At 41.6% G+C, this 26,772-nt stretch overlaps 1 protein-coding gene across 1 annotated transcript in view; it reads left to right on the top strand.

Annotated features, from left to right (window-relative positions):
* Nucleotides 1-26,772, top strand: part of CCDC125 (coiled-coil domain containing 125) — a 1,485,470-nt gene that overhangs the window by 386,394 nt on the left and 1,072,304 nt on the right. The window contains exon 5 of the mRNA XM_044063882.1: nt 13,356-13,441. Within this exon, the coding sequence (XP_043919817.1) occupies nt 13,356-13,441 (86 nt within the window). The remainder of the gene's footprint in view (nt 1-13,355; nt 13,442-26,772) is intronic.

Genomic DNA, 26,772 nt, shown 5'->3' with positions numbered 1-26,772 from the left:
GTCTGGGCATCCCCATTTCCTTATTATCATGCTGAAGACTTGTGGATCCAGTTTCCATTCGTGGGGATCCATGAGGTTTCTGCTTAGTTCATCTGCCACAGTATTTGTTTTTCCTGGCAGGAATTGTGCTTGCAGGTGAACTTGAAAAGCCAATGCTGTGTCCCATAAGGTCATTGCTTGTCTGCAGAGGGGTAGGAATGTGTACCTCCCTGCTTGTTTATGTACCACATGACCGTAGTGTTGTCTGTCTTTATCAGTAACTGTCCTGGATGAAGCAGGTCCTTGAAAGCTGTCAGGGCATTTTGAACAGCTAGCATCTCTTTTTGATTGATGTGAAGATGCATCTGGTTTGCAGGCCATGTGCCCTGAATACATTTTCCTGCCATATGGGCCCCCCGGGCATAATTGGATGAATCCGTTGTCAGTGTCTGTCTGGCTGTGGGTAATCTGAATGGCAGACCCTTGTTGTGGTGACAGGCTTCTGCCCACCATCGAAACTCCTGTTGCAGGCAGGGAATGAGTGCAATTACTGTCTCCAGGCTGTGGCAATGCTGAGTCCAAACACTTTTTAGATACCATTGTAGTTTCCTCATATGCAGTCTGGCATATGGAATTAGTAGAATGCAAGATGCCATAAAACCCAAGGCCTGCAGGATTTTCCTTGCAGATAAGTGGGTTTTTGTTGCCAATTTCTTGAAGTAAGTAGTCAGTTGCTTTTGTTTGTCTGGCGTGAGATAAGCCATCTGGGCAGTTGTATTTAAGCTTGCACCCAGGAATATTATCTCTTGAGAGGGCACTAGTTTTGATTTCTTTTTGTTTACTGTGTACCCTAGGCCAATTAGTAATCTTTTTACAAACGCCAGATGCTTCAGAAGAATGTCTTTGTTCTCTGCTTGAATTAGGCAGTCGTCCATGTAGGGATATATTTGAATTCCTTTTTGTCTGCAAAACGCAGTTACTGGTGCCAGGCATTTTGTGAAGACCCTGGGTGCAGTAGATAAGCCAAAGGGCAGTGCAGAGAATTGGTAAGCATTGAGCCAGCTATGAATCTGAGGTATCTATCTTCTGCAAGATTGTCTGATTGGGACATGCAGGTATGCCTCTTTTAGGTCCAAAGTTACAAGCCAAGCCTTCTTGCCCAACATGGGCAGTAGCTGCTGTAGAGTCAACATCTTGAATTTTGGAACTTCCAGAAACGTATTTAGTATAGACAGGTCCAGTACTGGTCTCCGGGTTTTGTAATTTTTGGGTACTAGAAAAAGTCTGGAGTAAAATCCTTGCCCCTGCTCTTGTTGTGGTACTTGCTGAGTGGCCCTCATGTCCATGAGGGCTGTAATTTGTTTTTGTGCCTCTGTCCATTGATTGTGTGGCAGGTCTGGCATACCTTTTGACCTTGGTATGGTGTGAAAATGGAACCTGTAGCCTTGGGACACTATGTTTAGGACCCATTTGTCTTGGATAACCATTTGCCAATTTGATGAAAAAAGTGCTAGTTTTCCCCCAAAGGAGGCTGCCAAAAGAAAAGTGCTTGGATCTGGTAGAGGAAAGTCATTGGGACTGTTTCCTGTAAGGTTGTGATTTGTCTTCTCCGCTTTTGGAGGTAGGAGCACCCCATTGTTTAGGCCTGTATGAGCCTTGGGGCTGAGATCTGCCTCTGGGATGCCTGTATCTGCCTCTTTATGGTCTGTCTGACACTGGAATGGACCAATTTTTAGAGGGCCAGTTCCTGCTAAACCTGAGTGGCTGTACATGTAAGAAATCCTTGACTGTCTGCATGGATTTTGCTTTATCCTCCATTTTTTTCAACACTTCTTCTGCTTTAGTACCAAAGTATCATGCTGTAATGGTGCATCTAATAATTTTGCTTTAACATGATCAGGCAGATTCTGTTCCTTTAACCAAGCATGCCTCCTAATAACAGAACCTGTAACAGCGGCCCTGCAAGAGGCCTCCAGTGAATCATAACCACATTGCAAAGTATGCTTTTCCCACTTGTTCAGCTGCATGCAATAAATCCTGCAATTCCTTGTTCTCTGAACATTCAGTATTTGTCAACAATTTCTGTTTAAGCAGTGACATTAAATATTGCTGATATTTAAGCATATGAAACTGACAATTAAAGCCCTTACAGCCAGGGTAGCAGAAGTGTAGACTTTTTTCCCCCATCTGTCTATAGCCCTAGAATCCCTCTCAGAGGGGGCAGAGTTTTTTGCAGTGGAAGCTTTAACCCCTTTGGGACCCTGAGATATAGTTTCTGGGTCAGCAGCGGGGTTTTTATATAGGAATTTATGAGAATCCGGGACCCTGTAGTATCTGTCGGGCTTAGCAGGTGCAGGGGTAAAGAGTCAGGGACAGGCCGATCAGTATCAGCAAGAAACTACGATCCCTCATAAAATCATCCAAGGCGAGCTTTGAAAGAAAAATTGCTAAGGATTCCAGAGATAACGACAAGGCATTCTTTAGCTATGTCAAGTTTCTAAGTGGCAATGCTCAGATCTGCTCGGAGTTAGTGCAGAACGGCACAAAATACACTGAACCGATGGATATCACCAACATTCTGGCAGACAGGTTCAGCGCAAACTTCACCCCCCTCTCACCCCCAAAAGGGCCCATTGCCATACCAGGAGAATGTACAGTCCCTGAAATCACAGACACTCTGGTTAAAACAGCCCCCTCCAAAGCCAAAAACACAGCATCAATGGGACCGGATGGTGTCCCAGGCTGCGTACTACATGAGCTCAAAGACGAACTAACCCCTCACCTTAACACACTGTTCAAACTTAGCCTCTCCACAGGCTACGTACCCAAAGAGTGGCGCACAACAATGGTTATTCTGCTCCACAAAGGTGGAGCCACAACAGATCTGGAAACTATCGCCCTATAAGCCTGACTAGCTTGATCTGCAAGGCTATGGAGCGCATCAGCATGGAACTCATTAACAGAGACATTGGGAACCTTCAAACACTGGACCCTACCCAGTTCGGCTTTGTTAAGGGCAGATCATGACTCCTAAACCTGGTGGACTTCTTTGAGACATTTACCAAGGCTATAGACGAGGGAAAGGTGGTACACACAGCCTACCTAGACCTCGCAAATGTCTTCAACACCATTCCCCATTCTGGTATTATAGACAAGCTCACCAGCCTGAACATAAACCCCAACGTCACTAGATGGGTTGCAAACCGGCTCATGGACAGAGCCCACATGGTGAGAGTTGTGGGAGCTAGGTCCAACTCTAAACCAGATGTTCTTCGTGTTTCAGGGTTGCAGATATTACATTTGGGTTATCTGTTTGCAGGTTGCCCTCAGTCAGCCTGATTAACAAAGTCTTGGGTCCTGTGTCAGTTGCTGTCCCTTCTTCCATGAGGTCATGTCGTCAGGTGTGTAAAACATGCAGCTGACGCAATTACATCAGTCTTTCTTGCTGTGCAGTGCCCGAAGCAGAAGCAGTTTGCAAGTGCTGGTCGGCCGACTCCTGAAATTTTCATTTTCGAGTTTCAGAACCGAAGTCTTCAACTAAAGCTAAGTACCCCATTGGGGAAACTTTTTCTTTCTCCTTACCGATGTCAGTAAAAGTTAATAATTGCATTACTTGTGGAAAGCAAATACCTCATAAAGATTTTCATTCATACTGTATTCCTTGCCTAGGCCCTGACCACGACGTACTTTGCTGTCGGTTTTGTGCTTTATTTATCCAGCACACTATCCATCATCGGTATATTTTTGCCTCTAAATATTTCGGTTCTCGGTTTAATTATCTAGAAATGTCGTCAGTTAGCCATCCGACTACCGGGATTCCGAAAAAATGCAAAGATAAAGACAGAGACGGGCCTCCAAGGTCCAAAACTGCCAATGACGCTTCTTCTAAGCCAGTCACCAGTTTGCCGGTACTCAGTGAGGTGCTTTCGCAGCCCCTGATACCCGCTACTTCTGATTTGCAGGCCTCTACTGAGACCCATTCAGAGTCCCGTATGCCACGAGATGCCTCAACTATGGAACCCGCAGATGTCTCTACCTTGGATGGATCCAGAGCCACTGTGCAGGCACCGGCTTCTGAGGATGTATTCAGGCCTAAGGACTTGCATATTAAATTGACGCCTCCTTCATTACTTAGGCCTAAATCTCGATCCATGTCTAAAAAACTGACACCCAGGCCACATGCTCAGGCCTCTATGCCTAAACAACAAATGATAAGAATGGCTGAAGATCTAATAACTCTAATCAGGGGTAGCCAGCCCCCCCCCCCCCCTTCTTAGAGGCCTAGGACTGAGGTTGATTATGAATCTTCTGATCAGGATTCTGTTTTTTCTGGCTCTTCTGATGACCTGGATTTGTCCTTACCTACTTATGAGGATTCTAATGCAGAGGACTCTATTCCCTCTGCTTCCCCTCCTGAGGATTTCTCTTTTGGGGAAACCTTACATACTCTAAGGGAGAATTTCCACTGGGAAAGCCAGGATTTTTCTGATTCAAAAAAGAGGCTTAGGGATTTCCTTCTCCTACCTCAGCATAAGCCTTTAGCTATTCCTCCTGTACTAGACATTGTTGATGATGCTTTCTCGGAATGTAGTTTGGCCCCTGATTCCCTGCCTCCTGCTCTCAGAAAACCTGACAGATATTACAGGGTCCCTGAGTCCCACAAGTTCCTTTTCAAAAATCCTATTGCAGATCCAGAGACTATTTCACAGGGGCCAAAGGGCATTAAGGCTTCTACTGCTAAAAATCCTACCCCTTCTGATAGAGACTCCATGGCGCTGGATAGATGGGTTAAGAAGGTTTACACTTCTGCAACCTTGGCCATTAGGGCTTTAAACTGCCAGTTTCATATGTTAAAATATCAGCAACATGTTATTGGACTGCTTAAACAGAAAATGATGTTGATTCCTGACTGTGTGGAAAATAAAGAATTACAGGATTTAATGCATTCTGCCGAACAAGTTGGAAAACATACTTTGTAATGTGGTTTTGATTCATTAGAGGCCTCTTGCAGGGCTGCTGTTACTGGGTCTGTGCTCAGAATGCATGCTTGGCTTAAGGAGCAATCTTTGCCTGATCATGTTAAAGCTAAATTGTTGGTTGCTCCTTTAAATCAGGACTGCCTGTTTGGCAACAAGGCTGAGGAAGTTCTTTAAAAGATGGAAGATAAAGCTAAATCTATGCAAACTGTTAAAGATTTTTTACAAGTTCAGCCTCCTAGATTTAGTAGGCACTGGCCCTCTAAGAATTGGTCCTTTCCAGCCCCTTCCAGGTCTTCTCAAGCCAAACCCAGACACAGCAAAAATCCCAGGTTTCAGTCCCAGGGGACTCACAGAAAGTACAGTTGTGTACCTACCATAAATGTAGATGTTTGAGTGTATTCACTGTTGCAGTCATTACTCTTGGGTTATCCTGCTGGCAGGCTACCCTCAGTCGGCCAGAATTCCAAAGTCTAGGTCTGGCGTCGGTTGCTGTCGCCTCTTCCCTGACGTCAGTGCGCCAGGGGTATAAAAGATGCAGCCAACGCCATTTTATTCAGTTTTTCTTGCCCCAGATGTCAGGTGCCCCCAAATTGGCAGGCTGAAAAATATGCCAATAAAAATGCATGCACAAAAATAACATTTCCTTCATCTACAAGCAAATACAGCAAATAGGTTGTATAGGATAGAGAAGTGCAGATAAGTCCCAGCAAAGAAAAGGGGGATGGTGGGTGGATAACCTGGACTGCACAGTGAATACACTCAACATCTACATTTATGGAAGGTACACAACTGTACTATGTTCATCGTGTTTCATTGTTGCAGTCATTACTCTTGGGTTGAATCCCAAAGCTGAGGAAGGATGGCTGGGCTAAATAGGATTAGGAGAGGCTATGAGGCCCTGCAGTACTGCAGTGGAAAAGCCTGCTCTGGACTTAGAGTAAAGAGGTAAGTGGTAGTGCTTTGTGAAAGTGTGCACTGAACTCCAAGTTGCAGCCTCTAAGATATCTTTGGTTGGTACTCCTCTGAGGAAGGCTGCTGAAGTGGCTGCTGCTCTGGTGGAATGAGGCCTAATGCCCTTAGGCACTGATTTGCCATGTTGAAAATAGCAGAAACGGATGCAATGGCCTATCCATTTAGAAATAGTCTGTTTTGAGATAGCCTTTCCTTGTGATCCTGCAGCATATGACACTAAAAGTTGCTCAGTCTTTCTGAAAGCTTTAGTTTTGTCAAAGTAGAAGCGTAACTGCCTGTGTATGTCAAAAGAATGGAGAATTTTCTCACCCTTGTTCTGTAGATTAGGATAAAAGGTTGGCAGGTGGATGGTTTGGTTAAGGGCCACAGTGGACACCACCTTAGGCATAAATGTAGGGTTTGTCCTCAGAGAAACCCTGTCTGGATGAAAAATGATGAAAGGTTCCACAACCATGAGTGCTTGTAACTCCGAGACTCGCCTTGCAGAGGTTATTGCTAGGAGCAGAGCTGTTTTCCAGGATAAGAATTTTATATCTGCTGTTGATGCTGGATCGAAAGGAGGCAGTTTGAGTTTTTCCAAAACATAATTGAGGTCCCAGGCCGGAATTGGTGCCCTCCTTGGAGGCCTAATGTTTTTGGCCCCTCTGAGGTACTGCCTTATTAAAGGATGAGAAAAGATAGGTGGTTCCGTATTGTAATGTGCTGAAATAGCAGAGGCATGAATCTTAATGGATGAGAAAGAAAGGCCTTTGTTCAGCATCTCAGTTAGGTATTGTAAAATCTGAGGGATATTTGGTACACACATGTCAATGCCTTGTTGCTGGTTCCAAGCACAGAATCTCTTCCATTTTTCTGCATAAGATTTTTCTGGTACTGGGCCACCTGGCCTCCAAGATAACATCCATAACAGCTTTTGAAAGAGGAGTATTCTGAGTGGCTACATTATCTGCCATGCTGCCCGATTTAAGGTCCTGAGTTGGCTGTGCAGGATCTGATTGTTTTGTTGGGATAGCAAGTGAGAAGTTTGAGGCAATATCCATGCTGGACCTTGAGATAAGCTCTTTAGGATTGGGTACCAGTGCTGGCGTGGCCAGTCTGGTTCTATCAGTATCATTTTTGGCTTCTCTTGTCTGACCTTTAGGAGTACCCTGGGAAGGAGAGGCAGTGGGGGAAAAGCATATACCGTTAGATTTTTCCAGCTGAAGGATAGGGCGTTCACTTTCCATGCTTGCTTGTGATAAATCCTTGTGCAAAATCTCTGCAGTTGGCAGTTGTGAGGGGAGGCAAATAGATCTATGTCTGGGCATCCCCATTTCCTTATTATCATGCTGAAGACGTGTGGATCCAGTTTCCATTCGTGGGGATCCATGAGGTTTCTGCTTAGTTCATCTGCCACAGTATTTGTTTTTCCTGGCAGGAATTGTGCTTGCAGGTGAACTTGAAAAGCCAATGCTGCATCCCATAAGGTCATTGCTTGTCTGCAGAGGGGGTAGGAATGTGTACCTCCCTGCTTGTTTATGTACCACATGACCGTAGTGTTGTCTGTCTTTATCAGTAACTGTCCTGGATGAAGCAGGTCCTTGAAAGCTGTCAGGGTATTTTGAACAAGCCTTGAGCCTTGAGCTACCAAGTGCACCTACAAGGTCAATTCCTGCCAGGCAAATTAAATACACTGGCAGACGGACTAAGCAGAAACCTCATGGACTCACACGAGTGGAAACTGGAACCAAGGATTTTCAACATGTTGACAAGCAAATGGGGGAGCCCACATATAGACCTGTTTGCCTCTCCCCAGAACTACCAATTACACAAATTCTGCACAAGGACTCCCTACAAAAAGGTTGGAAAGTGGATGCTCTGTCCTTCAGCTGGAAAAACCAATCAGTTTATGCCTTTCCTCCTCTGCCTCTCCTCTCCAAAGTACTACTAAAGATCAAGCAGGACAAACCAAGGACGATACTGATTGCACCAGACTGGCCATGCCAACACTGGTACCCCCTCTTGCGCAGTGTGTCACTGTTGGCCCCATGGCACCTGCCTCAGACCCCTACCCTGTTGTCTCAGCAGGAGAACCAGATTCTGCACCCTCAGCTTTCAACACTGAACCTTGCAGCCTGGCTAATTACTTAATCTCTCCTTTACCATAACTCAGCAAACCTGTGATGGCTATCATCTTAGAGACAAGAAGGCCTAGAACTAGAAAATATTATGCTGAAAAATGGAAAAAATTCTGTGCCTGGAACCAATCTCAAGGGATGAGCACAGCAGCGCCCAATTTACCTCAGGTTTTACAATACTTAACTGAGATGCTTCACAAGGGCCTGTCTCTTTTTCCTCCATTAAAATCCATGACTCGGCCATTTCAGCTCATTATAACACAGAACCTCCCCTCTTCTCTCATCCATTGTTCAAGCAGTTCCTCAGAGGGGCCAAAAATTTGAGACCACCCAGGAGAGCTTCAACCCCAGCCTGGGACCTTAACTTTGTCTTGGAGAAACTCACTCTACCTCCTTTCGAGCCAGCTGCTACTGCAGACTGAAAATTTCTTTCTTGGAAAACAGCTTTCCTTTTAGCAATCACTTCAGCTGGAAGGGTATCTGAATTACAGGCCCTTATGGCAGTGGAGCCTTTCATCATCTTTCCTGCAGACAGGGTGTCCCTCAGAACCAATCCATCCTTCATGCCCAAGGTGGTATCCAGTGTGGCTCATAATCAGTCCATTCATTTACCAACCTTCTTTCCCAATCCACAGAATAAAGGGGAACATATACTGCATTCCTTAGATGTGCACAGACAACTTAGATTCTACTTTGACAGGACTAAACCTCAAAGGAAATCTGAATAACTGCTGGTAGCATTTGCTGCAAGGGCAGAGGGGAAGACTATTTCAAAGCAAACCATTTCTAAATGGATAAGCCATTGCATTAATTTCTGCTATAAACACCGTAGAAAATCTATCCCCCAGGGGATCAGACCTCACTCCATCAGGGCTGCATCTACCTCTACAGCCTTTCTCAGAGGCGTCCCTACCAGGGACATCCTAGAGGCTGCTACCTGGAGTTTTGTACATACTTTCACCAAGCATTATCATTTGCCAATTTTCTCTAAATCCAGAGCTGGCTTTGCCACTGCAGTCTTGCAGGGCCTTATAGCTGGCCCTAATGCTAAACTCCTCCTCCCAAACATAGCTTTGGGAATCTACCCAAATGTAATGACTGCAACAGTGAAACATGAAGAACATAGTACAGTTGTGTACACTTACCATAAATGTAGATGTTGGAGTGTATTCACTGTTGCAGTCCTGGTTACCCTCCCTCCAGCCCACTAACTTCTTTTGGCTATACCTCTACTTTCCTTTACTATGCTTAAAAGCCTTTTTGATGTATTTGCTTTTTTGTTGGTGGTATATATTTGTGCTTTTATGTTTAATTGCTTCCCATTAGGGGGGCACCTGACATCTGGGGCAAGAAAGACTGATGTAATGGCTTCAACTGCATGTTTTATATCCCTGACAACCTGACGTCAAGGAAGAAGGGACAGCATCTGACAAAGGACCCAAGACTTTGTTAATCAGGCCGGCTGAGGGCAACCTGCAAGCAGATAACCCAAATGTAATGACTGCAACAGTGAATACACTTGAGCATCTACATTTATGGTAAGTGTACACAACTGTACTTTACAAATGGCATTCCCCAGGTCTCAGTCCTAGGACCCCTCCTGTTTGGTATATACTTCTCAGAGGTACAGGCAAGCACAGGAGGACTATGGCTGACCAAGTTCACAGATGACTGCAAACTAGGGGCTATAATTGACTCTCTGGCTGACACAGACATCCTCCAAAACGGTCTCACTGAGACGGCTACCTGGTGTCAAAATCATGACCTCAAGCTAAATGCCAAAAAGTGCATAGTCATCCCATTTGGAAAAAGCAAAGTACTCACAAACTACCACATAGGTGGTAGTCCCATAAATATGGAAGATGTAATAAGGAATCTGGGGACCCAAGTAGATAGGAATCCCACCTTTGATAATCACATTGCCAAAGTGGTTAGAAAATCCTTCTACGTGGCCCACTTAATGACAAAAGGGTTTGCATCCAGATCAAAAGAGGTCCTTGTGCCCCTCTACTCATCACTTATTAGACCCATCATAGAGTACAATGCCCCATTTGGGATGTACCTTAGAAGACACATGCAGCAGCTGGAAAGACCACAGAAGTACCTCACCAAGAGGATCACTGGCCTCAAACAGATGCCCTATGCAGCTTGACTGAAGAAACTCCGGCTGTACTCAGTTGCATACCGCCTACTCAGAGGTGATCTCTGCCTGACATACAAGGCCATGTCCAACCCAGAACTGATGGACATGCTCCACCAAAAGAAAACCTTATCCCCTCGAGCCACACGCTATAGGGATCTAAACCTCACCACAGCAATAAATAGGACATGCTGGAGGGATAGATTCCTGTCCCAGAGACTTCCCATGCTTTGGAACAAGATTCCAATCTACATTAGGCAGAGCTCCTCGCTAACACTCTTCAAAAGAAACCATGACGAGCGGATGGGAGTGAGTCTTGACAGAGGCACAGGGAACTAATCTAAGGGGGCGGTGAAATCCAACACATTCTGGCTAGGCTTATAAATGCCTTTGGGCAGATAGCCTTTTACCTACCTATGAACCTATGAGGTCAGAAGCATTCAGGGTAGTGTGGCCATTGGTGATTCAAATCTGAATCTCAACCAATAATCAGACAGGAAGGAGCAATATATAAAATTCTCCATGCAGACGTCATAAATTTACCAAAAACTGAAACAACATGAAAGAGCTCATTCAAATCATTGTTACTGATTGAAGCAGAACAATCATGGAGCACAAACATCTTGTAACTGGATATAAAACAGAGTCAGGCAAAAAAAGCAAGTGTTAAGTGACCTTGACTCATGGAGCTTGACAACAGAAAGTGAGCCACCAATAGAATACGATGCCTAAAAAACGTCCTGTGTAAAGTGAAGTTTAAAAATGAACATTGTAATGTTATATTGCAGAAAATATACAGTGTTTAGCACTTGAACAGCAATCAGCGGTAGCGAGACATAGCAAAATTCTCATTTAATACGTTATTTCTTACGCGCTGGTTTCAAAGATATATTAGAATTCAGGCCTGCTGGTTTTCTGCCTGCAACTCTCTAATCCACGTCATTTCAGCCAGTTCAGTCATAAGTACTATGTCACCACCTTTAATATTGCAAATTATTGTTTGTAAAGCTGTAAAATGGAAAGAATGGTGATCATTAGTTGATACATGCCGCACAAATGGCTTCTTCATATCCCTGAGCCTCAAATCATATATGTTTGGATGTGCATTCTTTAAAAAAGTCTGTTAGTTTTGCCTACATAGAATGTGTCACAGATGGTACAGCATGCCATGTAGACCAAATTTTTGGTCTTGCAATCTGCATAGACATGAAAGGTATAGTTCTTATTGGTTATAGGATGTTTGTATGTCTGTTCCCTATGGATATATTTGCACATCGTACATGTTCTGCATGGGTAAGTACCCTTTCTATTGGTTCTTGTTTCCATCTTCTTGAATGGTTTATCACACAGGATTTGTTTTAAGTTCTTACTATTCCTGGACTTAAAACAGGGGTGTTCTCCTCCAATCTTCTTCATAGATTCATCACTAGTGAAGATCTTCCAGTTGTTCTTAATAATTTTGCTTACATGGTGAATATCACTTGAGTACCTTAGGATGACCCTAATACTATTTTTGTGGTTATTTTCGCCAGATGGTTCCAAATGCTGGAGTGGTAGCTCCGAATAATAGGGCTTGCCTCTGGTGTTCCTTAGTTGAACTGCTGCATGCTGTTGTAAATCAATTTCTTTCTTCTTATAACCTCTGGCTCTCAGTTGATAAATTCATTTCTCATTGGCTGCTTTGAATTCATTATCCCTGGTATGCATTCTTGAATTGCGTAATATTTGACCATTGATAATGTTATGGTATATGTGAGGGTGGGGTTGCATGCTGGATCGATGGGGTATACTATTCTTCCTGCAGTCTTTATGGTGTACCAAAGTATTTATCTCTCCATTGCTATTCATTTCAATAGTTGTATCCAAAAAGTCGATCTTACTAGAAGAGGTACACGTAGTAAATCTCAGAAATTCACGTGATCCCTCCAAGTAAGCAAAAAACATTCAGTTGTGCCTCCCCATAACAAAAAATATCATCAACAAATCTTTTATAATATAACAGATGGTGGTTGTAAGAATCGTTATTGAAGGCAGTGTGGTTCTCCCAATGAGCTAGCACCAAATTCGCAAAAAGCGCTCATTCTTTTATGTTCTTCAGTAAAATCGTTTTATGACTATAGCTGTTGTGACTGCACTGGCACATTTTGGGACTTATGTATATATATATATATATATATATATATATACACACACATACATATAAAACAGAGCTGTGTGAACATTGGGTATAGATGATGGTCACTGTTGATTTGTCACCCCTGACTCCACGTGAAAAAATTGGGAAAAAAGGGTTATGCATATATATATATATATATATATATATATATATATATATATATATATATATATATATATATATATATGTGTATGGGTCTAGGGCTATTCACTGATGTATATGCCCTTCTCCCCATTGTGGTTTGACCCTGGAGTTACTATAATTAGTTAGGGGATGTGGGGGGCGAAGCCCCCCACTAATTTACTGTTATATGTAGGAATTCAATTTCTTTCAGTGAAATGTGCTTTCAGTGAATAGTCCTAGATCCATATATATATATATATATATATATATATATATATATATATATATACATATTTATATATATACATATGTATATATATATATATATATATATATATGGATATGTATATAAACATACGCATATATATGTACAGTAGACTCCCTCTTATCCGGCCTCTCTTTAACCAGCCATCAAATTTCTGCCCTAGCATTAGCAAAAGATAACAGAGAAGAACAGCCCGTCTGCCTCCTCTAGGCTAAATAATGACAGACATTTGAGGTTTAGACTTCATAATCATTAGAAAAATGCATACTAACACAAATCATGTTATTCTAGCTGATTTATAACCTATAAATGCTATTTTGTATGCTTTTTCTAATTAACCAGCCATTCGTTTATCCAGCAATAAGGTTTGGTCCTAGCAAGACCAAATAAGAGGGAGTCTACTGTATATAAAATATGCATGTGTATTCATGTGTGTGAGTATGTGTATATAATATTTTAATTATACAAGATATGTGATCTGTTGTCTGTATCATGATTTGGAGAACTATAAATCGTAACTCTTTCCTAAAATATTTGCAACACTTGACATAGGCAATCTGAACCTCGAGGTAATCATTTTTCTTTTATTTCTTGTTCATTTTAGGAAGTGAATGCTTTGCAGTGGGAGATTGAGTATAATCAGGTTAGATTTAAAAACCATGAGCAGTCGTGGATAGAAAAGTATGACAGGTAGGTAAAATAATTTTACATCTTTAATTTTAAAGGTGCAGTCTTCATCTTGTTTTTGGTGTTGTATTTGGTTATGGTAAGTATATAGTCCATTAAATTAAAAAAATACATGATTTTTTTCAGATTGTCAAGCTGTACTACTAAATTTGATGATCAACAATTGATTTCCATGTTTTTTTTTCTCTCTTAGTTCCTTATCCCCATTATCCTTTTAGCCATATTACACTGCCCTCTTCAACATTCCCAGCCATCTAACTGCTGCCTTCCCAGAATCAGGATGACCATTTTATTGGAAGAGACACTCTTTTGGAGTGCAGAATTTATGAAAAAGTAGTAAGGGACTTTTGGGTTAAGGAGAAGGTCAAAAAAGAAAAGTGACTTCTAGCCACCACCCAGCTGATTCCTAGGTGTATATTGATATCCGTACAATTCTGATCATATAGTGCAGCTGACTGTCAGATGACTGCTCCCAACCTTGTCAGAATTTTGAATCTGCTTTGATTTATAGCCATGTGGAGTGCCATATCTGTTGCAGCATTGCTGTATAGAAACGAGAGATGACTGGCATTTAGGCAAACCTCATGCCTGGCCAGCAGTGTGGCTCTCAGGATTATTACTTCAGCCTAGGTGACAGGTATTATTGGTAGTCACAGGTTGGCAGTTTTCTTCAGTTTTATTTTTATTTTGACATTTTGGCTTGAACCTTGTATACCATATCATATAGTAACTAACTCCATTACTGATTTCTTGCTCTCTGTGTCTATGTACATATGAATAAAACTGACACTTGCTATGCTTAACTATAAAGTATCTATATTAGAAGTCATTGTCAGTATTTAATTGTATTGTATTTTATTGGAGCTTTTTTCTCCAGGCCTTTGTTGACAGTATGTCCTGACCTCGGACAGACTTTCGTGGTAAACAAAAACAAATAAATAAAAAGACTGTATATTTCCTTCCTTTGATTGCGTTAATCTTCCCCTTTGGGGTGGAAGAATGTCTTTAAAGATGACATCCCATATGTATTTTTAATAAATATGTTCAGTTTCTTGCATCAACTTGACAGCCAGTACTGTGCAGTGAGGGGTGCTTGTCTTCATTTCTGAAATGCCCTAAAAAATGAACATTTGCTGGAAAGAAAGGAATCCCTGCTGTACTGTTTATCTTGCACTTAATGTGCTGCAGTTTTGTCACATGCCTTTACTTTTTGAATTTTATGCATTTGTTTGTTTGTCTTTTATGTTAGTTTCTGTTTTTATAGTGTTGTGCAACAGGACAAAATTACATTCTGAAGAATTTGTAATCATTTCAGTTGGAGTACTGTAGCTGGAATTTGGTTGCATGTCCATGTAGCAGTAGGGCTTTACTAAGTCAGTGATTGCTTTAGAAGATACAGTATTTTGGCTTTTTGCATCTTATACTCAAGACAAAGATGATCGTTTTTACAGACATTAGGTAGCTGGATTGGAATCGTACAGTAGGTACATACTGGTTTGCACTGCTGATGTGCCGATAACCATATGAATTGTATGGATTCCTCAGTACAAGTCCTTCATTTCCTGTATACATCTCTGGGGAATGCAGCAATTGTTATGTAACATTAAAATTGTAAGATCACATTACGTTTTTACACCTGATTTCTCATTGTGATGTTTTGTTTTACTTTATAATCTGTGTTTGCACTACATAGTACACATACAGAAGATGTTAGTCTTGTCTTTTTTCTTTTTTGTTTACAATGCACTCACAGCTTATGTTGTGCTTAACATCAGTAGTGTGAATATAGTGAAAATAAGATGCCAGTATATATAGATTTTTCTTTTTGCCTAGCAACCTGTTTTGCTTGAACTTTTAGCCATCATTAATATTTTAAATTAAGGCTTATTCTTTAATAGAAAGTAACAGTGGAACTGTGAGTAGTGTTATCAGCCTACAGCCTGCAAGTGATTCTCCAGCTGGATTCTCAGATGAGGTTCCTTTTGTTGTTGTTATATCTTTTGGCTTTTCCCGGTTAGGGGTCGCCACAGTGGAACTTCGGTCCGCTAATGATTGGCATTAGATTTTTACGTACTGAGTTGCCAGCTCTAACGCACAACCTTCAACGAAGGTACGCCCATTCACGCATGTCTCCATACAGAAGACGCTTTAGCTGAGAATAAAACTGGACAACGTCTTACTGTAAGGCGACAATGCTACCGCAGCACCACCTCCACGAGGTTCCTTTTGTGTGGGGTCTAAATATCATGCCTATGTCCAGGTAGGTTTTCTCTGGATACTCTGGTTTCCTCCCATATCCCAAGCACATGTAAAACAACCTCTCTAATTCTGAAAGCTGGTACTACATGTAACCTAGAGCACCATTTAAGGGTAGGGACACCAGTTCTCTTTAACAGTCCTTGCTATCATTGAATGTTTAGCTTGGAAGTTTATACTGTAGGATATTGGACAGAATACTTCTTTACTTGTACATACAGGACTGTTCATAGAAATTTATGCGATATAACAGAAATAGAATATATTACTGTGCAGATAAATTAATAACAGATAAACTTTTACCACAAAAACAAAGGGCAGTAAGGAAAAGGAAGGGGAGGAATCAAATGCCATCATGGAAGTATCAAATAGAGAAAACTATAAAGAATTAAAACAAGAAGTGGCAATGTTAGAAGTGTATAAAAGAGTGAACAGTTCAGCAGAAATACTCGGAAAGCTAGACATGATAAAAGCAATGTGCAGTATCAGAACAGATCAAGATCTGTTGTGCACTATTGCAAATAATTAACTAATATCAGCACCGGCAGAAAAACTTAGAAGATACGCAGATGAATATAAAGGAGAAGTACAAAATAAGCAGTTTTTTGATGAAGTTTTTATAGAGAATTGGGAGACAAAGCAAAAGGAAGTGAAACACATTTTGGAGAAATATCTATGAAGATCCTGTGGAACATAACAAAGATGCTAAATGGATAGAAGAAGTAAAAGAAAGAACACGAAGTTCCAATGTATAGGATATGAAATGGGATGAAGTAACGGCCAGAGAGCTTGAAACAAAGTTAAGAAAAGCTCCAACTGGAAAGGCCCAGATGCAGTACCTAACTGATGATTAAAAGTATTAACATCTTTACATGAAGATTCAGCCATGAGTAAGAACTATTTATCTGCTCACCCCAAACAGTCACCAACTTGGTTAACAACAGAAAAAACAATAGTCCTACTTAAGAGTGAACCAGCAAGCCATCCTAAAAACTATAGACCAATAACTTGACTTCCAGTGACATATAAACTATACACCGGAATTGATTTTCTGATTTTCGGGATTCACTCTTCTCCTTTGTTTTTGTTTTTTTCCACCAGCTTTCCATAGGCTCATAGGAGGTTACTAGGTTTGTGACCCTAGAGCCTTTACAAACCTAGCCATGTTAATCTCAAGTATCCCTATTTATTCTTTCTAGGTAGTTCGCAGAATGAATTTATGAAGAGAGCGGGTCTGTGATCAACACCAGCTACCCCTGTCCATGATGGACATGGGTGCAACCCCAGGGGTGAATTTGTGGTCTCCCATCCTGTTATCTGGGTTGCATTTGAATAGGGTCAGTGAGGAGCTTTGTTTTACGTGAATAGGAAGTCGTTTCCAGAGAAGCAGCAGTCTCTGGGAGACATAGCTGTCTCTTCAACATGTTCTGTTAATGTCACAAGCTAGGTTGAGATCAATAGAGCGAGTGACTGTTTTAGTGACAGGGCTTTCAGCCTGTCTCTGTAGGTCATGGTTTGGAGTCCCGGTATTTTCTTAGTGAGAAACTCTGATTTCTCTCCAGCAGCTGCAGGTGTCTGGTGAGGTACATGCAAAAGGGTGCATTATACTCCATTAGTGGCCTGATGAGGGTTGAGTACAGTGGAGTTATAACATCCCTTGACCTGGATATCATGCCCTTGCTTATGAAGTGCACTACATAGAAGGTTTTCTTTACCAGTGTGGAAACTTGGTGGTCAAAGTTCAGGTTGCTATCAAACTGTGTTCCCAGGTTTTGCACTACTGAGTTGGAGCTCGGGGTGCTATCATTATTATAATTTGTAGGGTATTTTGTTTTGCCAAAGGGAATAATAATGAATTTCCTGCATTTAATTTTAGACCATGGCTTTGGTACCAGTCATTTTTTGTTAGCCCTTTTTGTAATATGTTGACATTGCTGGGAGACTCAATGATTGCTCCCAATTTGCAGTCATTAACGAACTTGGTGTTGGGCTGTATGGCGGGGGATTCCTGTAAATCAAGGTAGGTGATGTGCTTATCCTGGGGTCATGGTGGGGGATCTCTAGCTAGCAATGATGTGGATGGTACTTTCCCAGTAGTTAATTGGTCGAGGAGTAGTTTGAGAGAGTCATGCTGTTTGACCAGTCTCAAAGTGTGTTTGGTTTTAATGATGATGGCTACACCTCCACCTTTGGTTCCTTCACATTTATTTTGAGGTCTGAACATATGGAAGACATTGCAGCCTTGCATGGCTGGGGTGTTGTCAGTGGTCTTTTACCATGTTTCAGTAACTGCACAGATGTCAACATACTCTAAGGCAAAATGTGCTTCCAGGGAGTTCACTTTCATGTTTAAACTCCTAGCATTAAGCAGTACAACCCTGAGTTTCTCAATTAGATTTTGTTGTGTTGGAAAATTTGTTGTTTTGACATTGCCTAAAAAAGGTAGTATGGGAGAGACAAGGGCTTTTGCAGTATCCGAAAGCCTAGGGGGGAAAGCAACAAGGTCTGTCTACTGTATCTTCCCAGGCTGACAGATACTGGATCTCCTGGACTGACACCAGAAGCTGAGCCAGTTGAAGTCAATAATTTTTTGTTTATATTGTGTCAGCATACTAGGTGGGGGTAGGATACTGCTTAGGGCTAAGGACATACCTGTCTGGGACACATAATCAGAGAGTTCTGTCATGTCTCTCTTCATATAGTTCAGAGAGGTACGTCTCAAGTCATTCACTCCAACATGGGCTATGACAAAGTCGTAACGTTACTTGTTTTTGAGAAATTTGAATGCATGCATGATTTCGGCACTCAGCATTTCAATAGGGAGCCCATTTTCATGCTTGGTGTTTATGACTAGTATTTCTTAGCCTTTGTTTTTCTAGTTCTGTGATACAAAAATATTGTTTAATCATAAGCTAAGGCTGCATTCTTTTAAGTTGTTGCCTCTTCATCTGATTTTAGGCGTGTTCAAAGCCCACCTTTTGGCTTGCAACCTGTTTGTTACCCTAATGAAGGTGAGCACTGAGGGGAGAGTGCTTAACCCCATCATATTGGGGTTAGTGGTCTTTTTTCTGAATGCTTTACCCACATTTTGTCCTGCTGACCTGACACTAAGTTTTGATGTTCCATGTGCACACCCTACAACATCCACCAGTCTCCTTATACTGTGGACTGCTTACAGGAACTCCTGGCTTTCAGCAAGAGTCACTGCTTCTATTGTTACTATTTAACTCTCCACTCAAGAGGCATTAGCTGATGTTCCTCAGTTTTCTTCTTAATGTTTAAGTTGTCATTGATGTGGATATATGTTGTGCCTCTTCGCCATTGGGCCTACTTTGGTTCATGATTTTTTACTTCATTCTCATGGCATGCATGCGCTACTGATACATTGTTTTGACACATTTTCTTTATCAATTTATTTTTTAACAGACCTACGCAGGAAAGTAAGTAGAAAACACCATAAAAGTTTACCTAAAAACTGAAATAAATAATTGTATTTATTAGCAAAGCTTTCAAGTTATAAAAACTCTTTCTCAATGCCTCCAAACAATGTCATACATAACCAGTTGCATAGTTTAAATTTCATCAGCCAGCCAATTAAAATTATACAGAAGATCACATGTTTCACAACATCTTATCATTTACAAGCTGCAATGTACAGTATACAGTGCATATCATATACAAAAAGTAAATGTTCATCATGCTTCACTGTTGCAGTCATTACTCTTGGGTTATCCTGCTGGCAGGCTACCCTCAGTCAGCCAGAATTCCAAAGTCTAGGTCCGGCGTCGGTTGCTGTCACCTCTTCCCTGACGTCAGTGCGCCAGGGGTATAAAAGATGCAGCCGACGCCATTTTCTTCAGTCTTTCTTGCCGCGCGGTGCCCAAAACAAAAGCAGTCTGTAAGTGCCGGCCGGTCGGCTGACTCCTGAGATTTTCAAATCCGAATTTCAGAACCAAAGTCTTCATTAAAGCTAAGTACCCCATTGGGGAAACTTTTTTCTTGTTCCAGACCGATGTCAGAAAAAGTTAACAATTGTATTTCTTGTGGGAAGCAAATACCTCATAAGGATTTTCAGTCTTACTGTATTCTTTGCTTAGGCCCTGATCACAACATTGCTAGCTGTTGGTTTTGTGCTAGACTTAACCAACGCACTAGTAAGCGTTGGTTTGATTTTGCATTTCATTACTTTGGCCGAAGATTTAATTATATAATGCCATCGGAACAGCCGACAACCGGAGTTTACAAAAAATGCAAGGACAAGGAAAAGGATAGGCATCCGAGATCCAAAACCGACGACGAGGCCTCTGCTAGGCCAGTCGCCGGTTCGCCGGCTCCCAGTGAGGCGCTTTTGCAGCCCCTAGGGCCCGCTACCTCAGAGCCACAGGCCGCTTCAGACTCCCATGTGGAGCCGACTGGGCCTCTGGATACTCAAGGTATTGGACACTCGGAAATCATTCCCTCAGATGGGTCCGGAGCCGCTGAGCAGGCATCGGCTTCTGAGGGTGTCTTCAGACCTACTCAACTATATATTAAGCCATCTTCAGCTTCAAAGACCAAGACTAAAGCAGCTCTAAAGACAAAGAAACAAGTACAGCATTCTCCTACTCAGACTTCCATGCCTAAAAAACAGATGCTCAAAATGGCCGAAGACTTAATTACTTTGATCAGGGGCTCCCATCCCCCTCCTGATAAGAGGCCTATGCAAGAGACAGAGTATGATTCTTCTGATCAGGTTTCTATTTCCTCTGATTCCTCTTCTGAACAGGATTACTCCATGCTTCCGTATGAAGATTCTGATGCTGAAGAATCCATTCCTTCAGCCTCTCCTCCTGAGGATTATTCCTTTGGGGAAACCCTGCATACCATGAGGGAGCATTTCCACTGGGAGAGCCAAGATTACTCTGAATCTAAGAAAAGGCTCAGAGACTTCTTGCTACTTCCTCAACACAGACCCCTTGCTATTCCACCTGTTCTAGACATTGTAGATGATGTATTTTGAGAGTCCGGCCTGTCCCCTGACTCTTTACCCCCTGCACCTGCTAAGCCAGACAGATACTACAGGGTCCCAGATTCTCATAAATTCCTATATAAAAACCCCGCTGCTGACCCAGAAACTATATCTCAGGGTGCCAAAGGAGTTAAAACTTCCACTGCAAAAAACCCTGTCACCTCTGATATGGATTCTAGGGCTCTAGACATGTGGGGGAAAAAAGTCTACACTTCTGCTACCTTGGCCGTAAGGGCTTTAAATTGACAGTTTCATATGCTTAAATATCAGCAATACTTAATGTCACTGCTTAAACAAAAATTGTAGACACATACTGAATGTGCAGAGAACAAGGAATTGCAGGATTTGTTGCATGCAGCTGAACAAGTGGAAAAGCATACTTTGCAATGTGGTTATGATTCACTGGAGGCTTCTTGCAGGGCCGCTGTTACAGGTTCTGTTATTAGAAGGCATGCTTGGTTAAAGGAACAGAATCTGCCTGTTCATGTTAAAGCAAAATTATTAGATGCACCATTACAGCATGATAATTTATTTGGTACTAAAGCAGAAGAGGTGTTGAAAAAAATGGAGGATAAAGCAAAATCCATGCAGACAGTCAACGATTTCTTACAGGTACAGCCACCTAGGTTTAGTAGGAACTGGCCTTCTAAAAATTGGTCCTTCCCAGTGTCAGACAGACCACAAAGAGGCAGATACAGGCATCCAAGAGGCAGATCTCAGCCCCAAGGCTCATACAGGCCTAAACAATGGGGTGCTCCTACCTCCAAAAGCGGAGAGGGCAAATCACAACCTTACAGGAAACAGTCCCAATGACTTTCCTCTGCCAGATCCAAGCACTTTTCTTTTGACAGCCCCCTTAGGGGGAAAACCAGCACTTTTTTCATCAAATTGGCAAATGGTTACCCAAGACAAATGGGTCCTGAACATAGTGTCCCAAGGCTACAGGTTCCATTTTCACACTCTACCAAGGTCAAAAGGTATGCCAGACCTGCCACACAATCAATGGGCAGAGGCACAAAAACAAATTACAGCCCTCATGGACATGAGGGCCATTCAGCAAGTACCACAACAAGAGCAGGGGCAAGGATTTTACTCCAGACTTTTCCTAGTACCCAGAAAGGACAAAACCTGGAGACCAATACTGGACCTGTCTATACTAAATACGTTTCTGGAAGTTCCAAAATTCAAGATGTTGACTCTACAGCAGCTACTGCCCATGCTGGGCAAGAAGGCTTGGCTCGTAACTGTGGACCTAAAAGAGGCATACCTGCATGTCCCAATCAGACAATCTTGCAGAAGATACCTCAGATTCATAGCTGGCTCAATGCATTACCAATTCTCTGCACTGCCCTTTGGCTTATCTACTGTGCCCAGGGTCTTCACAAAATGCCTGGCACCAGTAATTGCATTTTGCAGACAAAGAGGAATTCAAATATATCCCTACTTGAACGACTGCCTAATTCAAGCAGAGAACAAAGACATTCTTCTAAAGCATCTGGCATTTGTAAAAAGATTACTAATTGGTCTGGGGTACGCAGTAAACGAAAAGAAATCAAAACTAGTGCCCTCTCAAGAGATAATATTCCTGGGTGCAAGCTTAAATGCAACTGCCCAGATGGCTTATCTCATGTCAGAGAAACAAAACCAACTGACTACTTACTTCAGGAAATTGGCAACAAAAACCCACTTATATGCAAGGAAAATCCTGCAGGCCTTGGGTTTCATGGCATCCTGCATTCTACTAATTCCATATGCCAGACTGCATATGAGGAAACTACAATGGTATCTAAAAAGTGTTTGGACTCAGCATTGCCACAGCCTGGAGACAGTAATTGCACTCATTCCCTGCCTGCAATAGGAGTTTCGATGGTGGGCAGAAGCCTGTCACCACAACAAGGGTCTTCCATTCAGTTTACCCACAGCCAGACAGTCACTGACAACGGATGCATCAGATTATGCCTGGGTGGCCCATAAGGCAGGAAAATGTATTCAGGGCACATGGCCTGCACACCAGATGCATCTTCACATCAATCAAAAAGAGATGCTAGCTGTTCAAAATGCCCTGACAGCTTTCAAGGAACTACTTCATCCAGGACAGATACTGATAAAGACAGACAACACTACGGTCATGTGGTACATAAACAAGCATGGAGGTACACATTCCTACCCCCTCTGCAGGTAAGCAATGACCTTATGGGACACAGCATTGGCTTTTCAAGTTCACCTGCAAGCACAATTCCTGCCAGGAAAAACAAATACTGTGGCAGACGAACTAAGCAGAAACCTCACGGATCCCCACGAATGGAAACTGGATCCACAAGTCTTCAGCATGATAATGAGGAAATGGGGATGCCCAGACATAGATCTGTTTGCCTCCCCTCACAGCTGCCAATTACAGAGATTTTGCACAAGGATTTATCACAAGCAAGCATGGAAAGTGGACGCCCTATCCTTCAGCTTGAAAAATCTAACAGTATATGCCTTTCCTCCATTGCCTTTCCTTCCCAGGGTACTCCTAAAGGTCAGACAAGAGAAGCCAAAAATGATACTGATTGCACCAGACTGGCCACGCCAGCACTGGTACCCAATCCTAAAGAGCTTGTCTCAAGGTCCAGGATGGATATTGCCTCAAACGTCTCACTTGCTGACTCAACAAAACAATCAGATCCTGCACAGCCAACTCAGGACCTTAAATCTGGCAGCATGGTGGATAATGTAGCCATTCAGAACACTCCTCTTTCAAAAGCTGTTATGGATGTTATCTTGGAGGCCAGGAGGCCCAGTACCAGAAAATCTTATGCAGAAAAATTGAAGAGATTCTGTGCTTGGAACCAGGAACAAGGCATTGACACGTGTGTACCAAATATCCCTCAGATTTTACAATACCTAACTGAGATGCTGAACAAAGGCCTTTCTTTCTCATCAATAAAGATTCATGCCTCTGCCATTTCAGCCCATTACAATATGGAACCACCTATCTTTTCACATCCTCTAATAAGGCAGTACCTCAGAGGGACCAAAAACATTAGGCCTCCAAGGAGAGCACCAATTCCAGCCTGGGACCTCAATTATGTGTTGGAAAAACTCACACTGCCTACTTTTGAGCCAGCAACAACAGCAGATATAAAATTCTTATCCTGGAAAACAGCTCTGCTCCTAGCAATAACCTCTGCAAGGCGAGTCTCAGAGTTACAAGCACTCATGCCTGTGGAACCTTTTATCATTTTTCATCCAGACAGGGTTTCCCTTAGGACAAACCCTACATTTATGCCTAAGGTGGTATCTAGTGTGGCCCTCAACCAAACCGTTCACTTGCCTACCTTTTATCCAAATCCATAGAACAAGGGTGAGAAAATTCTGCATTCTTTGGACATACACAGGCATTTACACTTCTACTTGGACAGAACTAAAGCTTTCAGAAAGACTGAGCAACTCTTAGTGTCATATGCTGCAGGATCACAAGGAAAGGCTATCTCAAAACAGACTGTTTGTAAATGGATAGGCCATTGCATCCATTTCTGTTATTTTCAACATGGCAAATCAGTGCCTAAGGGCATTAGGCCTCATTCCTCCAGAGCAGCAGCCACTTCAGCAGCCTTCCTCAGAGGAGTACCAACCAAGGATATCTTAGAGGCTGCAACTTGAAGTTCAGTGCACACTTTCACAAAGCACTACCACTTACCTCTTTACTCTATGTCCAGAGCAGGCTTTGCTAATGCAGTTCTGCAGGGCCTCATAGCCTCTCATAATCATTTATTTATTTATCATTCCACAGAGCCGGTGAGCCCCAGCCCAGGAGAAATGCTCATCTTCTTGGTGTTGGAATGTGGGGAGTACCCAGAGTGAAGAACACGCGCATTAAACAGGAGAATATGCAAACTCCACACAGAAGGCACCTCAGCCGAGAATCGAACCGGAGAACCTCTTGCTGTGAGGTGACAATGTTAACCACTGCACCACTGTGCCGCCCATCCTCAGCTTTGGGATTCAACCCAAGAGTAATGACTGCAACAGTGAAACACGATGAACATAGTACATTTGTGTACCTACCATAAATGTAGATGTTTGAGTGTATTCACTGTTGCAGTCCAGGTTACCCACCCACCATCCCCCTTTTCTTTGCTGGGACTTATCTGCACTTCTCTATCCTATACAACCTATTTGGTGTATTTGCTTGTAGATGAAGGAAATCTTATCTTTGTGCATGCATTTTTATTGGCTTATTTTTCAGCCTACCAATTTGGGGGCACCTGACATCTGGGGCAAGAACTGAAGAAAATGGCAATGGCTGCATCTTTTATACCCCTGGCGCACTGACATCAGGGAAGAGGCGACAGCAACCGATGCCGGACCTAGACTTTGGAATTGTGGCCGAATGAGGGTAGCCTGCCAGCAGGATAACCCAAGAGTAATGACTACAACAGTGAATACACTCAAACATCTACATTTATGGTAGGTACACAACTGTACTTTATGTAGTTATGTAAAGCCAGGATTAAAATGTGTATGTATAATATATAAAATGCAATAAAATAAGTATAATATATTATGCTATAATATGCATTGTTTCAACTACGGAACTGGTTTGAGACTTTTCATAGTATTCAGTCCTGGTAATAAATCAAGAAAAACACAGATAGCAAGCTTCACACTGGTAATAAATCAACCCTAAAATAATTTGTCTATTTGTACTCAGTTCCGTAATATTGAACAGATCACCTTCATGTTTGTTTAAAAATACTTTTTGAATAATCCTAAACTTAAATGTATGTTCTTTATCCATCAGTACATTATGTTTATATAATGCATTGGTTTCAAAACATCTACGAATTTCTGATAAATTTGAACATATCCTGTCTTTTATCTTTTGATTAGTTTTCCCCATGTAAAACCAAGTACAATTCACACAATTAGCAAGATAGATCACATTTTCTGTATGGCATGTTGCTTATACCTTAAAGACAAATCTATTCTTAGTACTAGGATGTATTAACTCATTATTTGAATTTATGTAACTACAGTATGCACAGTTATAGCAAGGTACAGTACCACATTTACTAAATATCTGTCTTGGTTTCTCATGTACAAAATGTTTATAACATAAGCATTGCTTAAGATTCTTCTCTGTGTTATAGATGAAATTGGGCTTCTCACCTACTACTACTTCTTTAGTCTCAAAAATCAGATTTTAAAATTGCCCAATTCTTTTCTATTTTATTCCTAATTTGATTTGCATGTCTGTTATATCTAATAACATATCTTAAAGTACTTTTTTTATGTGTGTCACATCAATGATTATGGGTTTGTCCAGAGGAAAAAGGTTGACCTATTTTATTATGTTTTTAATATGGAGTGGTGATATTCATGCTTTGGATGCATTTGTAGATGGTTTACATCAATCAACTAATTTTTTTATATGTCATGAAGTATTGCTAATATAATTTTTTAGATGTTAATATAAAATTTCATGATGGGAAATTTGGTACTACCATATATAGGAAAGAAGTTCAAACAACAAGATGCCTGCCCTTAGACAGTATGCATCCTAATCATATGTATGCGAGTGTTGTTAGGAGTCAGCTTTTGACAACCAGTTAGCTTATTACCTGTAACATGCAATTTATGGCAGAGTAAGATGCTATGATTAATGAATTTCCGCTTAGAGATTGTGATATTAAGTTAATAAAAGATAATAAGGATTTTGTGATTTCTGAACATAATAAATTAGGTCAACTTTTTTTCTCTGAACAAATCCATAATCAGAGGTGTGACAGATAGAAAAAAGAAAGAATTTTAGGATATGTTACTAGGTGTAATAGACATACATCTCAAATTAGGCGTATTATAGAAAATAATCGGACAATTTTAAAATCTGATTTTGAGACTAAAAAGGTAGTAGGCAAGAAGCCCAGTTTTGTCTGTAAGAGAGAAGTATGTTAAACAACGCTTATGTTATAAATATTTTGTACATGATAAACCAAGGCATATATGTAGTAAATTTGAAACTGTACCTTGCTATAACTGTGCACACTGTAGTTACATAAGTTCAGATAATGAGTTTATGCATCCT

The sequence above is a fragment of the Protopterus annectens genome, chromosome 2.part2, assembly GCF_019279795.1.
Source record: "Protopterus annectens isolate FY-2018-M chromosome 2.part2, PAN1.0, whole genome shotgun sequence".
Lineage (NCBI taxonomy): Eukaryota > Metazoa > Chordata > Ceratodontiformes > Protopteridae > Protopterus > Protopterus annectens.
This window is presented reverse-complemented; position numbering and strand designations above follow the sequence as displayed.